At 38.7% G+C, this 16,960-nt stretch overlaps 1 protein-coding gene across 1 annotated transcript in view; it reads left to right on the forward strand.

The window, feature by feature from the left end:
* The first annotated feature begins 1,597 nt into the window (after positions 1-1,597).
* Positions 1,598-16,960, forward strand: part of LOC117240149 (U-scoloptoxin(05)-Sm1a) — a 73,335-nt gene continuing 57,972 nt past the window's right edge. The window contains exon 1 of the mRNA XM_033506040.1: positions 1,598-2,238. Coding sequence (XP_033361931.1) covers positions 2,178-2,238 — 61 coding nt within the window. The 5' untranslated portion in view covers positions 1,598-2,177. The remainder of the gene's footprint in view (positions 2,239-16,960) is intronic.

The raw sequence follows: 16,960 nt of genomic DNA on the forward strand, positions 1-16,960 counted from the left end.
TTAGCAAGTAGAGACGCATCGAGCGGATGTTAGTTGGTGCGATACTCGGTTATTGCAAATTGCAGGATTTTTGCTAAAATAAAATTGTATTACCAAATAAAGTTGAAGTGATTGGAGGTGAATCCCACAAACAGCATTTTTACTGCAATAGTTATCGCGGATAAATATTTTCTACATTTAATTCTTTATAAATGCATGAACATTTGCAATCCATCTTGCTTAATATTATTATTACGTTATTTTATTTGATTATTTTATTCATTGTGTGTGCGTAAAGTGTTTTCATATGTCTTAAAGTTTTCAATATGTAATTCCGTATTTATTAGCGATTTACTATTATATACTATCTCATTTTCGTACAATTCTTGAAGTTAAGCAGATTCTTACGCAAAACTTTCAAACTATGACGAAATAAACGTTGAATTTTTGAAGTTTTGTTAGAAAAATATTTATGAAATGAATGAAATTGCTCATAACATTTTCTACTACTCTCTTCGTTCTATTGATCCGTATAGGCGTAGTAACGATAAACAATGTACAGAAAATGGGTTGAAAATTTGATAGTGGAACGTCAAGGAAATTGATCGATGGCGCGATTGTAATTGAACTATTGCCACATTTAATAAGTTAACAAGAAACGATGTGAACGATGAATTTCGGGTTGCGAATATTAGGATTACCTTTGACACAGCTGCGATTGTTTCACAAATTTCTGCGACGACACGCGGATAAACGAAAGAAAGGTTTAACGGGGCGCTGAGCAAAACTGATAACTAGGAAACTGGAGGTGACCGATAAAATGATAATTAAAAAAGTTCACCGGATAAAACGCCACGAAACTAAAGTTAAAGTATTACGCTATCGATATCGAATTTTTAACAACTATTATATAAATACAGTGTTTGTAATGCATTGAAATTGAAAGGCTTTGAGAATTTGAAATTATGCTATACGATCGATTAGATACGTCGATTAGAATTTTTGAAAGAATATCTAAAAATTAGTATTTTAGCTTTTTGTTTTCTCAAAAATTAATAAAACTTATACATATATATTAAGTTTATATATTTAGTGGCTGCGTACTTTTTATTGTCGACATTACAGTACATACGTATGTATATGGCAGTCTAGAATAATGTAGGTAAAATAGCGTGTGGTAGTGTGCAATTAAGTTGAAGTATATCAAATTTCGTATCATCTCGTAGTACGTATATGCTTTTATGTGATGAAGAAAATCTGATAGCACGAAGATGCTGAACTAAAAGTGAATTAGAAGTAAAATTGCATTAAAGTAAAGAAAGTTAAAATCGTAGATAACAGATCGTGCGAACTCGAACGTAAATTGTGAATTGTTTTATCGAATTTGTTTATCGAACGATAATCCGGAAGCTAAAGTGGCCAGCTTGCGCAAATTACAAAAGAGGCCAGCGAAAGGGAACAGGCCGAATTTTGTAGCGGTCGTATGCACAGGCCACATAGAAACACATGAACATACGTAGATGTGTGCAAAGGAAAATGGTGGAGGGCACAGAGGTGCGAGAAGATAAGCGCGCGCCACGACGCGGCGCGGCGCGTCGCGGCGCGTCGCGGCGCCACTACTGCAGCGTAACGTAACGGAGAAAGTCAGTCCGACGGCGGCGCCTCACCAGTCGTACGCGTTAGGACGTGCTCTTTCGTGGCCCAGCAATCAAAAAGCGGCCACTTGTGATTTCGTGTAACCCTTCAGTGCCTCCAAACAAAAATCGTCTTCAATCGAATAAATTTTTATCCGAACAAACGGAGAACAAACAATACACGAAGCCAGTTAAACAAATCCTAAAATAAGATCAAAAGTAAGGAATAGAAGAATTTGGGAAAAGAGAGGCATAGGATCGGAAAATAAGAAGAGACACACGGAGGATCGCGATTGGATCCCCGATCTAAAGATTGTCAGTGATCGTCTTGTATTAAGAGAAAACAGAATTTTGGTCTGCAGGCTGATCGCGAACGGATCGAATCGAACGGATTGATCATCGAAGATCGAAGAGAGGTTTTCAAGAGACGAAGTCGCTGGATCAAGTGCCTTATTCTTTCTATATCGCCCCTGGGCGGCTCCTGGCTCTCGCAAGTATCATCGGTCCAAACTGACGGACTTATTCTCAATTCTCGCAGTACAAGCTCCAACCACCGGCAGCAGAATGTTTTCCTTCTCGAGAGCTTTCCCGCCGATTCTCTTCGCGACGCTCTTCATCTGCATCGGTGAGTTTTTCTACGCTTCTGCTTCTCGCGAAACGCAAGTGGCCAATGTAGTCAACAAAATAGAATACTTTTCGGTTCTTATCATTGAAAATTATGTGATGATGAAAATAATGGTCGCGTTATACCTTTCTTCGTTTGAAAGAGTTCTCCTTTAACGGTTTCTCCAAATTAATTGTTAAAATTACCAAATTAATTACTTGACAAATTAATTGATTGTGTGTGTGTGTGTGTGCGTGCGCACGCGCGTACGAGGGGGGGGAGGAGCAACGGTAAAGTCTACCGATCCTTTTTATAGATCTCTACTCTCTATCGAAAATGTTTATGAATCCAATTTCAGTACGCGAATAGTAGTAAATTTCGAAAAACGTAAATTAAAAATTTATTAAGAATGAATTTTTGATAAGCACTTGGCGCTTCTTAGAGTTTTGGGGTAAGAGCCGTGCGGTCCGTAGTAATTCGCTTACCAAAAAGCATCTCTATCTTTCTTGCTCCGTGGCCAGATGCATTAAGGAATAGATTTTTTGTTTTATATATATTATATTCATCGTGGATATTGGTCGGGTCGCTTGTGCCATCGGTTTATCCCCTTATCAATCTATCATTGGTCAAATTGTTTCACGTATTCTGTGGTCATGTCATGAGTGACGTGACAGTCACGTCATAGGCACCTCATAGCTCGATCAGTTTTTCAAACATTCACTCAAGCATTCAACCGACATCCTTATTAAGCCCTCGACGCAGTCATGAATCATCGTAAGGCTAAATCGTGACGGACTATTTGGCATTATATCGGCATGAAAGTGTGTTGCCGCTAACATATTTGCGCGTGAAATTCTAAAGGGAATGGTGTATGTAGGCTGTAGATGAAGAAAAAATTGAAAGTATCTACTAGACGGTGCTTGTTAATATAAAAATATCAACAAGCGATACAACAATTTCACGAATTACACGCAACTCGATTCTAGAAACGGCCGCGGATATAATTTGAATCGGACCATCCCGTATCACGTTTCATCCTCAACTCGTTAAACGTAACCGCTCGATAACAATCGTCGAGCACGCGATATGCTTCTTCATTCCGATTAACCCCCCGAAAATCCACTAAGCTCCATTAATTATTTCCACCAGTCTATTGTCATTGTTAAACGGCTCGATTATCCACTTTCCACAAAATCAGCGTTCGAAATGTGGCCAATTGTCCGCATTCTTCCGCAAAGTACATCTATTGAATGATTCTCGAACAGAATCATTCCGCCAGTAGCTTCGTGCGATATTCTATGCGCAATGAGTTCATTATCCGATCGACTATTGGTCGTGGTCGCGAAGGGATTGTTCCAATCCCCGCATCGCAACGAAACGCATCGCCTTTTCAATGAATAGCATTATTTCCGAGGAGAAGTTTACGCTTTGATGGAGCTGGCCGCGCAAAGCCTGGGTAGAGGCAGGTCCAACCGAATTTTCGCCATTGCTAAACGAACGGCAGGGATAGGTTGAAGGGGGTGAAAAGGGAAACAGGAATTAGGCGAATAATCGAGTTTGGTATCTCGACGAACAGACATTCCTCGATAAAAGCGAATGGCAAGCGTATGAAAAATGGTTTCACTATGGAATCTAATTTTAAGTCAATTTTTATCAATTTTAAGTCAATGATTTTGCATTCTACAACGAGAACTCGTAGGGTTTGAACAACCCAAATTTCGTAAAAGTAGTACTGAAGCTCTGTAGGCAAAGAGGCAAAAAATACCTATTTCCTATATGTATAACATTTTTTTGTCTTTTTATTCTTCATATGTTGGATCAAATTATGAAAATATGATATATATAACCACGTAAAGTTGGAGTAGAAAGTACAATGTTCGAACTTGCCTTCCATTCATGGATTTTAGGATCATTGGTGGAGTGACAATAAAGAGCGTTTCAAATTACACTAGTCGAAATTCTTACTGTTCGGTTTAGAAGTTAAATATTTTGCAATCCCTAAAGCTACTCCCAAATGTTAAAACTTATTCCTTATTTCCAATTTGTTTCATTTATTACGCCATTGGTAACTTCCATGCTTGTAATTTCAAACTTGTAAATCATCCATGTTGTCACTTTCATAATACGTAACGTGCACAACATTACCGTCCAATCTATACCGATTTCTGATATTGTAATACGATATTCATAAATTCGTTGCATTCCTGGTACATTGGCGAAAAAAAGAAATTCTCATCGCCTCCAAGATCTAACGGATAGATTTCTACGCGTTATCTATAATGCCAGACCAACCTATCCTCTGCACGGAACGCACCGTAATATCATCCTAGCACCGGATACTCACAGATTCTTGCCCTTTCAGCATTACTCGCGCGAAACGACAACTAGCACTCCCAGCATTTGGTTCTCAGTTGGTCTTTGATTGGTCTTCGATTGATCTTCAATTGGTCTTTAGCCGAAAGTGCAAGTGATCTCCTCTGTTTCTTTTTCTCCGATCTTTTACTTCGAACTGACACCGTACAATGTAACGCTTTAACGCCAGTGTTTCCCTTTTGGCGGAACCCACGCCAATCAACGTAATGGAGGCTTGTTGAAGGGCATCGTGTCTTTTTTTTCCTCTGTCTGTCCGTCTCTTTCCCTCTCTTGCGCTCTCTTTCTCATTCTCCATTTTTCTCTCAACCCTCGTACATCCTCGTACATTTTTGCATCGCCGTACATTTTATACGCATCTAACAAGGATACAAATATCAAGTCCCTAAAATCAGGCCGAACATCCACACTTCAGACCCGGAATTTCTCTCTCTCTCTCCCTCTCTCACTCTTAAAAGGGATAATAAAGCGACGTGGTGCCGTAAATATACGGGCTGCACTCTTGCGGTCCTTTATCACTTTTGTTAGCCTCGTCGTCTTCGACCCGCGAAAAGGCTAGCTTCTAGCTGGAAATCCAAACTGGCTGGTGTGCCGACCTAATGCGCGTTTTTATCGCTCCACTCTCCAAGTATCGGTACCTTTTGTCGGACGATCGATTGGTTTAGATCGAGAGAGACGATTTCGTTGTGTCGGTAAAACTGAATGGCGTAAATCTGTTTAAGATCGTGTTTGTCTCTTAGTCTTTTCTTTTTAAATCGTGATCAAGCATCTTTCAGATAATTTTAGATGTAACAATATATTATATGCATAAGATAGCATACTGTAACAAGTGAATATGGATTATCATCGTAAATGCTACTTACCATATTTAGAAGAATGATAAATTATTGCGTTACTGTTTGTTCGAATGGCTTTTAATAACTTGATAAATTGTTCTCGTGTTAATTAATCATACCCCGTATTTAAATTTCAGTTTCCAGACTGTTACGTCCACTAACATACTAACTTCAATTATAAGAGCCTTGCCCTATCCTCAACGAATATTGTGCCAGTGTATCGCGTCTCTATACGCTAGCTCATTGTCGACGATATATATTATAAGCAAGGGTGTAAATTAAGTGGAAAAATATATAATTTATAATTTTGTGAATCACAGTGTTATACAAACTGAATCACCCCTATTATCTTAACGGTAATCAGGGGATCGATCAACTCGTGGTGTCGGTTATTATAATCGTAACGGGAATTTACGACTCCCGTTGACGTCTCTCCTCGCGATTGCGTCTCCCCGCGATTGGTCGAAAATTCACAGACATTTGATAGCTTAAAGATCTTCCTCACAGTGAAATTTTCCATCCTTTTAATCGATCGATATCTTTTCTTCGTGTTATCTAAAGATTTCATAAAGTTTAGTAAATTGACAGCTTATTATTTTGTTCAAAGTTTAAATTCTTTAAATCTAAATTAGCGACCGGTTTTCACTCGATATTATATGCATTTTGGTTGAAAGTATGCTGGAATCGTAAGATGGCATAAAATTTGCTATTATATTCATTTGGCTTTAGATCTAAATTAGTGCAACTTTTAACTAACTTGTACGTAAATTACCTTGTTACCATGTTACTTGAAAGCTAACGACGCGGCAAACGACCCGACGTTTAGGCGTCTTCTGTAAATTAGCAAGTTACACTTACATGTCGCTACAAGTTTCTTTGCCGATCTAAATTTGAGTGTTTATGGTCGATACCGACGAGATTTTTTACGTCTAAATTCACGTTGTTGTTGATAAAAGTTCCTATGTTATTTGCCAGATTAGAATCTCAGACTGGTTGTCTGCAATTTTTCTTTTGGATGTATTCGACGAGAAGAGAGGAGAACAGTTGGTAAAAATTTGAACAATCCGATTTTCCCACAGATTACTCTGTGATACGAGAAACTCGCATGGGAAAGATTAAATCGAGGGGAGCCGATGTTATTTAGATCTAGCTGAGTTTTATTATACATAAATGATGAAAATGTTAAGGATATCTTCGGATAAGTGAGAGCTTTACTTTTAATATAACTACACGTAGTTTCTTTCTTTTCAAAAATGAAATTCCTTTCTTACAATATTTCTTATGCCTCGAACATAAAATTTCTTCGTATCTTTTTATTAGAAAATAAAATATACGTATATAAAGGGACCCACAAATAATTGAACGTAGCAGTTTTTCGCGAGATTTTATGTTAATACGTACATGCGTATGTACATGCCCATCATCTAATACATATCTACAGTGATAAGGGTAAAAACAGAGAAACGATTATACTAGCAAAGTCAACTAATTGCATTCTGGATCTGTTTTGTAAATTTTCCCCATCACTCATCGTAATCAGATAAATTTTCTACATACGTACGTACCAATAATTAAGAGATAATTACGAACTAAATTAAGTTGGATTTGGTATAAGAATCATTTATATTCTGGCCATCGCATAAAGCATTAATCCTTTTCGTATTAATTTTCTCCGACTAAGCATCTTTTAAAGGAAATGACGGAAATGGATTTGAAGGAAAACAAGTAACTTCGTAACACATTTAAACCCAACAACATAATAACGTAATGCTAATTATCGGCTGTTAACGAGCATGTAGTTAGGAAACGTAGACATACATATGTATCGTAATAGAATAAAATTCAACGAACCATATTTAAATGGCTGACTTTTTGATAGCAAAGTGCCGTATACACGATGTTAGTTGGCTATTCTACAAATTATCATAATTTCCTTAAAAGGCCGGTCTTTGTTTGTTTCCTTGCCAGAAAACTATCACAAAGTCTCTAACGATCTTCTATAGTCCAAATGCTCGTTGCCGGGTATAACGGTTCTCGGTATCTTGTAATGCCGAGCTTTGATCTCGCGAGATCACTTATCATCAGTGACCAGTATTTTTACCTCCGCTCAAGGGGTTAGGTCAGGTTAGGTTAGGGTCGCGCTACAGAGCCACAGGCAGAGGATAAACGCAAGTTAGTTGTCCTTTAGAAATAAGAGAGCTCGTTGTTAATCGTTATCCGGTAGTTGCTAGTCGTTCTACTTGGTCGTCACTCGTCACAGAGTCGACGCTCGTAGCCATCGCTCGTCCTAACTGATAGTCGCTTATTGTCTCTAGTTTCTACTTGCAAAATCCAACAAACGCCGAGCAAAGAGATTACGATATTTATGGCTGCACCGGGTATAATATTGTTAAGCCAGCGTCGCAACGTCAATGCGACCAGAGGGGATGAAAATACGCATGGACGTGGTCGTTCGATATATCCCTTTGCAGGTGCACTCACGACACGGTTAATTTCGACGAAAAGTCAGCTTACGAAGGCGTTAGGATGTTTAAGGGAAGAATCTTACGACAAAGTGATATCTTTTTTTCTTTACACGAGTCAAAAGTATAACGTTTTAAAGATATATTTTTGAAACCTTGAGGATAATTTTGTGCAGCACTATATATATACTATGTAGTAGTAATAATTCTAAAAGCATAATATTCGTAAATCTGATTTTCCAATTTGCAGCCATACTTTATGGTACGGTCATCGATTTCTTCCCGAATGTCATGCGTCACCAATGTAAAAGTCGTAAAAGTCGTAAAATTATAATTCGCAGGGAATCCGTGAATCTGTTGGCTTGTACATCATTGGGTCGCCGCCGATAGGGCCAAATAGCTACATAATTTGGACGCAACGAAGATACGCGTGGGCACTTTGAAACATGAGTAAAACCTGATTCTGTTATCATAGAACATCGTTTTGCAGATTTGAAGATTTTTCTAAATAAAACATACGACCCGAACGTTCGTCTTTGTTAGCCGTATCGCTGTATCAAGGGATAGAGCAATCCTCGTTTCTCTGGTGTAACAAAGCTATCCTGTGGGTGCGAAACCTCATCGAGCACGGTATCGTGAAGTTTCTCGAGTGGTGTAAAGTTTAAGGCGTGGGTTTGAAGCGAAGAAAAAAGTTGAAGCGGTCCAGTGTCCGTAGCCTTAATTTTTAATAGCGTGTGTTCAGTTTAATGGAAAGGCGCGTGTGCGTTCGTTACATGTGCCAGCCAGTTCGTGAAAAGAACCAGATCCACTAGAGGAAACTTGGAAAAAATTGGACGTGGGTGAAAGGTGAAGTAGAATTTTTCTTTCGTCGATAGTCGTAAAATTCTAAAGCTTGGAATATTCCTCAAAAAAGATATATCTAACAAAGGAAGTGTCTCGTATTACCGTTTATTATTCATTTATTATCTTAATTAGACAAGCAGAGGAGTATAGAAATGTACTAAACAGATATTTATTCTTACTTTGATGAAAAATTCGTACGAAAGTGACATTAAACCTGATAGGTCTTCTTCGTGCAATCTCTTCCTCTCTTCCCAAAGATTGGACCGGAAGTGCTCGAACGCAACAGCAGCAAAGGTCGAATAGCTCTGCTATTCGTTCCACAATCGTGTTTCGCCCAAAATTATAGTAATTTTTCACTGTCTTCGGAGCACCTTCTCAAAGTTTCCCTTGTACTGAACTTTTCTTCGAAAAAGAAACTAATTCGCACGTGAAATCTTACTACACAGGATATTCTCTTCGAGCAGAAAGACGAGACGAGGGTCGCGTGAAATTGACCCTCTTATAATATAAACGCTTCTTTCACTGTGAAGCATTCCAGTGTCCAAGACGACGTAGCTTTATGCGATACGTTTTGCCCTTCTACGCACGGTAATGATTGCAAATATTTCTCGGAATTATTGAAAAAAAATGTTCTTTAGCAAGCCTAAGAACTCTATAAATGAAAAAAATTCCACACAAGAAATGATACGAACAACCGATTTCTATTTCCTTATAAACAAACTACTTCCTTGTTGCTAGATTGCGATAGTACGTGCACTCAACTCGAAAGTATAATAGCTAGGCACGCGTGGGAGCTTTGTAAATCGACCCTGGTCAAATGGCTGGACGGACACGGGAACGTCGACTTTTCGAAATTCTCTGTCTAAGGACCTGGCCTAAGTATCTGGCCTTTTCGAGTCTGAAGAGGTCTAACAAGTTTCGTGGATGTAGCAGGATTTCCAGCATTTGCATATACGTGCCGCACGTCGATGCGCGATGCCGCCCAATTACTAAGAATCCATCGTTTCCTTCCGCAACGTTCAATGAAATCCAAGAATCTCCGGCCTCTACTACACTCTAAAAATCTTTCCTCTTTTCTAAAGCATTTTGCATCCTTGTACGATTTCTTCCTTCGTTTCGTCTATGTTCGGGATTTGGAGTGGCCGCCTGGTAATTACCGCGACGCTTTATGTGAACCAGATGCAATCCACGGGCAGGACGACCATCAAGGGTCTACGCTACCTTAGTGCGGACCCATCATAAACGTAACCCATAAGGTACGTAACTTTTTTATTTTATGGTACATCTCAGGAAGACCGGAAACGCGGGTTTTCCCCAAGTGTAAGGTCACCCGCACGCGATCCTTCATTAGGGCAGCCAGCCCATCCTTAAACATACGTCTTTACCCAATGATCAGATAGGAACAGACTTGAGACACACCCACCACGAACTTTTCTCTACGACAGCAACATCACCAAGGATCACTCTTGCACCAGTATTCTAAGAGTCAACATATAACAGTATTCAGTCAGTGACAATTATATTTAACAGTATAACCAGTGAACTAAAAGACAGTTGTATTCAGAGTATTGAGTGGAACAGTATAACCAATGTACTAAGAGACAGTTGTAATCAGAGCATTGAGTGGAATAAATAAGGTGAACTAAACCTCGCTCTTTACATTTATTATAATCCTCCACCTTGGTCTCTAATAACGTTCAAGGCTCGCGATACCAACCGATCAGTTGTGCCTGACTGGTCGCTAGTTAATTGAGTGTTGCAACAGTCTATATCATAGTTGTTGTATACAGTTCATATAGTTGACACGGTAAAGAGCTAGATTGGACCGACACAGTGCTTTTTATAGAAAATGATTTACATGTATATCACGAGAGGAAATGAAAGGAACCTACCACGTATATTAATTTACACTTACTTGTGTTATGGTAATAAGTGGAAAAATATCACATCCCAACCCAACACGCTTCAAAATGCGCCGAATTTCGAGAATAAAAAAAGTCGAGACAAAAAGAACTCTGAAAGATAGAGCGCAAAATTCTTGTCTGTTTTGCGCGCTCTCAGCGGGCAGCTTAAAAGTAGCAGGAGATTCTCCGTTCCACTCGAGGGATTCGCACTTTCGTGTTCAACTATCGCGTCGTTGGTACACGAATACGACACAAATCCGTCACGAATTCTTGGCAACACGCTAAAGGCGTTCCTCGGATCAGAAGAGTACGTACGTGTGCGAAATCTCAGAATCCTACGGATTCCCTGTATAAAAACACGCGAGACATAGTAAACCGGGCGTTCGATTTCGGATATACCGCGAAGGAAATCGATCTTGTGCAAATGCAGCTTTTGTGCCAGTACATTCTTCGGCAAGTCAAACGAAGCTATAAGAGAGATCTAGCAAGCTCCTTCCGATACGCGTTCCTTTTCAAATCGTACTCTGAGCTTCGATTTCCCTATTTCTTCTTTTATGCTTTTACGTTCTCTCGATTATCGCAGTTGTTTTATGGAATGTATTAGTACGAAAGGGAGTTCAGAATTATGATACGCGTATTTGAGGCAGGGCATTTCTGTTGCCAAGCGGTAGTTTATTATAACATTATAAATATCTCGATTTCTTTAAATTTCATACGATTGTAGCTGCTATCTGATCTAGCTGAAAGAAATAGCGACAAAAGAAAAGTCGAGCGAATCTCCTTTACTAATGTAAAACGATTAAACAAAATTTTCATATAATACGTTATTATATATGTTATTTCGTCATCGTGATAGTTTCAAGTCTCTATTTTCGTCTCTGCTGCAAGAATCTCGTGTTCGTTCACATGTTTGATAAGTGGACCGTGCAAATACGTCACGGTAGCTTTTGTTATAAAGGGAATTTTAAAAATTCTTTCTCCAACATCAGCATTTAGGGATACTTTGTCGTATATAGGTATGTACGTAGAATTTCTTCGTATTAGAATTTGCTGTTAGAATCAGGACACACAGTAATCGCGTACTCTCTTATTTTCGAGTCCTGAGGTATCGTAACCACAAAATCTTATTTCATGGAAAATAAATCACGGTAAAAATAATTTTGCAAGTCAGAATGCATCTGATAATTTATCAATATTTTCTATTCTCCTACTTTGTTTAATATTAGCAATTAACCAAGCAACGACGAATCTTATCGTCTCTTGCCAAAAGTGTATCTCCACAAATATCTTTTTCAAATCAAACTCGATAATTCATTGCGGTTATCTTCTCTCCCATTTCAACCAAAACTCTAAAATAAATAAATTACTTTTGAAATTAATAATTTTCCTGCGTGCTGAAAAAAATCCTCTTTGAACCGTTGAAAACGTTATTTGTTCGGTTTCGTTGGAAGAAGCAGCTATAAGAGTTTCGTTTATTAAAGCCAGACAAATGGGCGTGTGCCGCGTTCAGACCGCTGCAGGGACGAAAACGTATCGACGCGACGGTCCCCGGTCGGCATGAGGACTTTACTTTACAGCTTACGGAATAGACGAAAGAGGACGACACAGAAAGTTCAATCTCCCGGGGAACGAGCGCGACCCAGTTTCCCGTTGCCGCTTTGACCACGTGACATTCGCGCCTCGTATGTTTCTCAGTTCCTCTGTCTGTATTTCTGCAGAAATCATTGCAATATGTCATGCTTCGACTTCGATTCGTCAGGCTTTGCTCCATCATGCCATTTAAACGCGATCACCTTCGCTAATCTTGAGATTTCTCCTGAAATTCAATACCGTATCTTATATTCCTTAGATCCTATCTGTGATTGGAATTTGATAACAGTCCATTCTCATTTCGATAGTTAATTTTCTAGAAAAGAGGAGAATTTTCATATCATTCTTTGTCATTTCCATTCTCAATTTTCAACATTTTTATTCTTTTCATAATTAATTTTAATATACTTTTTATCATTTTCATCAATTTTCATCATTTCCGTTTTGCATGTAATAAACGAGATTTTTTGCAATAATGAACGCTTCACGTTATTGAGATTCTAACTATTAGTTGAAATGTTTTAGCCGCTCAGGGTCACGAGGTTCCCTCCCTTTTCGATAATAAATATTTAATTTTTTATTAATAGTTTTATTAATATTTAATTTGTGCCAAATTAATTCAAAAACGTGGGATTTTAAAAAATGAAATTGTTTTTTACACATTCCAGTCCCCGAGATATCGAAAGAAGTCGCTCCGATCATATAGACTTGGATCATTAATTAAAAAGAAAAGAAAAAAATAGATTTTATCGAAATGATTCGACGCAAGCCTGATATATCTCCTCGTTAGTTTATCCGAATTCGATACTACGAATCATAATTGCTCCTACATCTTGTTCGAACTTTAGTATCCCCATCTATGCTTTTTCGCCTCTGTCAGATTTATTGCTTCGATTTCTTCGATTCTACGTTCGCCAAATCTCTTCCAGATATACTAGCGTATAAATATACAATAGCGTTAAAATCTCGTCTATATTGTTTCAAATTTGGTGTGAAATGTTACGAGATGTACTTCTTCTTTCCACTAAATCTGTTTCTGGTTAATTCCTTTACAGTTACATTCTATGTATTTTATCAGCGTTTAACGTGAAAAAGTAATTGTTAACACGCGAGATTCCTCCTTTTGAATTTTTGTATATTTTAGAATGAAAGAGAGCCTGACCCCAATCTATAACACCTCGTTTGTACAACCATTAAAAATGATTGACATTGATCAGCAAATTCGACAGAGAAATTACTCTGAAATGATATACTTATTGTTACGAACGATGAAAAAGGCAACAGCGAACTGTGGCACTTTGCGGGTTAGAGTAATATAAATTTTCATACTATTTGAAGAGGGCCTAACAATATCGTCGATAGCCGAGAGCTTCATTACGAGTACGGTAGAAGGAAATTGGTCGTGGAACGAGATTCTTGGAGTTGACTGGAGATATGCATAGATTAAACATCCGGAACCTACTAATCTCTTTAAGGATAGATCTTGATAATACAAGAGGGGGAAAAAGAGTTTCTTCAGGATCTACTTGTGAATCCATTAGCTGCACCATCTTGTATCTCGACTTGTACGAATCGTTAAAATTAATTCGAGCCTTTTTGAATTAATTTGAGAAAGCTATTGCGTTAAATTGGGATTAACGTTATAACGTGTATAATTAATACCTATATACATACGTACGTATAAGTTCATTTTTATTAAACATGCGATTTAATACCAACTGTAAGTGGAAGCTCGTTAATGTAAAATATATTCATCCATATTTGATAAATAAAATTTGTGGAACAATATTTAGTTTACAATTGGCGTCGTCACATCGAAGACAATATCAGTAAGACAAATAAGAACTTTTAAATGTATAAATAATCTCATTTACGTATTTTGTATATCTAATTGTCATTCGAATGATCAAGTATCTTCTATAACGATGAAATATTCCTCATAACTGCCCAATAATGCTAGTTTAGCACCATTATCGCAAAATTTCCGATACATCCCACTAAGTACTACCAAAACCAGTAAACTAAGTAAACCAGCCTCGTGCCTAAACATTTACCAATATTAGATTTTGTTTCAATTATTCCGATTTCTCCAGGGCATGCCAAAGGATTCACGAAATCTCGGTGATTAGCTCGATGATTAGTTCGATGATCAATCGATGTTCAAGAACTTCTTATCCGGAAATGTTCGTAGATTTTGTCAAATTGAATAAAATGAAAAAATAAATTAACCTTCGCGCTCCAGATGGACACGATCTCCCCTGGAAAGCATTAAATCACCGGTGGAATCGTTTCTGGCACGAGTTTCTGTTTTTCAACCCCCTCGCCACGGTTGCCGCCGACCCTTATCGGTTCGACGAGCCGCAAGTTTCGTTGGAAATTCGATTATCAGTCGGAGATTCTTCTGCTCGAACGGTCGGCTAAAGGGAATTGAAACGGGGTGGCGCGGCGGTGGTTGAATGAAAATCAGGGACGCGCGTCACGATACGCTAACCTATTAGCCTAAAGTAATTTCCGTTTAATTTCGTAGCTGACGAGCCGGTAAGCTTTCCCTTCTCCGCAGTACCCGTTTAACGAGCTTTTAATACCGAATACCGGGTGCTAATAATGTCCGGATAATGAGACTTATTTCTCTCGTTGCACGGGCCTTTGTGCGCCATATGCCGTCGTCGATGATAAATCACCTGATTTCCACCATTTTGGCTTACGCGTTTTGATATGTGCGGTGTTTTACCGTTGCTCGACTGTTGCTCAATTGTTGCTCTACCATTGCTTCCACTGTTTCTCCACTGTTGCTCCACTGTTGTTCGATTCCGTGTACATTTTCTAATTCGCTTTCGTCCACTCCCTATAGAATCACTATGAAAATTTCTGAAATTTTGTAGAGAGTACGGACGAATCGCCGTCAGTGCATATGACTTTCTGTTTCAATGGTATATTACATTGTTTCTTAAAACGTTCGAAACCTTTTTATTAATTCCAAAACAATACCACATGAAATTTCCGCATGAAATTTCAAAGACTACAGCTGTTTCGACCGTTCGCGGAGAGACGCGACCGCGAGATAGCACGTCAACGAGAGTTGTAAGTTCCCGTTACGATTAAATTGACGCCACAAACTGATCGATCTCCTTATTTCGATTATGATAATAAGGGTAGTTCAATGAAATTCCACAGAATTAACACAAATAAATTAATGTTTATTTCAACAACTTATTAAGTAGAAAGATATAAATGGAACAAAAAGAAATGTAACTGCGTTTTGGTTGATAAGTAATGCGCGACATATGAGATGTGTTGACGGTTCGACTTCTCGAAAAGTTCTGAACGCCTTTCGATTTTTTTCGTTTTTTCTGGAAGGCGACCCCCACTACGTTCGGATCACGCCACATTCTTTTACGCGAGGTAAAATAACGGCCACGAGTCGACGTTTCTGGAGGTCGCCCTGCTTAATGAACCATGCGCTTGCCACTACAATGTTTGTTTGCCGGGCAGACGCGACGATCCGTCTGCGACATTATAGTGCCGCGATCGACAGTTAAGAATATGACCTATGTAAGCCGCATGGCGTAACAACAGCAGTCTCGACACATAATTACATTGCTTTAATTCGATTCAGGCACTTGAAATGCTACGAAATCTCGTTGCAATGAAAATCTTGCAAAATCGATAGTTTCTCAACGATCCACGCTCCTTTATCAACTGCCTGCCATTCGTCGGTAATTGCTAGCTCCTACGTGCGTGTTACGGTGACAAAAATATACAGGAAAATACAGAAGAAACGGAGAAATGCGATTCGATCGATCGACTGCTCTCGAGCCGAACGACGTTAACAGGCATCGAAAACTCACATACGTCAAGGAATAAAATTATCAAATCAGAAAGGGCGGACTTATTCCGAAAATATCCTCGTTTCGTGAGCTCGAGTCGGAAAAGTTCCAAGGTTGCTGAAAGATGATCGATCGCAAGAAAGGAGCACGTAACTAATATCGCGAGATCAAGGAGGTACGAACGAACAAATAGGGGTTGAACAACGGTCGAAAACCGGCTGATAGTTGAGAAAAAAGAGTCTTCACATCGCAGGACGCCGCACGTCGCGTACTTTTTTTTTTGTAAAACTTGACAAAACTTTCGGCGATACTTCTGAACGTTCATTCTTGTAATTTTTTCCTTTTGTCAACGGCTCTTCCGTTTTTCTGACGCGAGCCTTTCATAGCCTGTCGGAAGCCGAAACGAGGCTAAAACGCGAAATAATGGCGACACCGGATACGAGGCGTTTCCTCGAATATTCCTGCTTCGCTGCAATTCGATCTTCGCTGGTTCGTTTTGTGGACAAGGCTGAAACCTTACTAGTTTGATTTAACGATAGGTGGATTCCGTGGAAATATGTTTTACGCTCGAAATTTGGCAAATGCGAAGATTGCACTCTGATATTATATTATCGTCAGAATATGTCTAGAATCTTTTGCGACAGATGCGACAGTTTGGCATTTCTGGCAGTGATTCCTTATTTAATTATTTTTAATTCGTCCCAACATCCGCTGTATAGGTAACCCTTTAGATACATACGACAATTTATTCCAATTATAGAAAACTGAACTTTTGACATTGTTGAAAAAGACGAGTAGCTTTTTCATACGTTACAGTTATTCGATACACGACAAAAAGTCATTCTATAAAGTGAATCACGTGTTATTTAATATATATACGTCAATTCTATGATCCTATTAAACTTTTCCTA

Source organism: Bombus vosnesenskii, unplaced genomic scaffold, assembly GCF_011952255.1.
Source record: "Bombus vosnesenskii isolate JDL3184/JDL3185 unplaced genomic scaffold, Bvos_JDL3184-5_v1.1 scf7180000014579, whole genome shotgun sequence".
NCBI lineage: Eukaryota > Metazoa > Arthropoda > Insecta > Hymenoptera > Apidae > Bombus > Bombus vosnesenskii.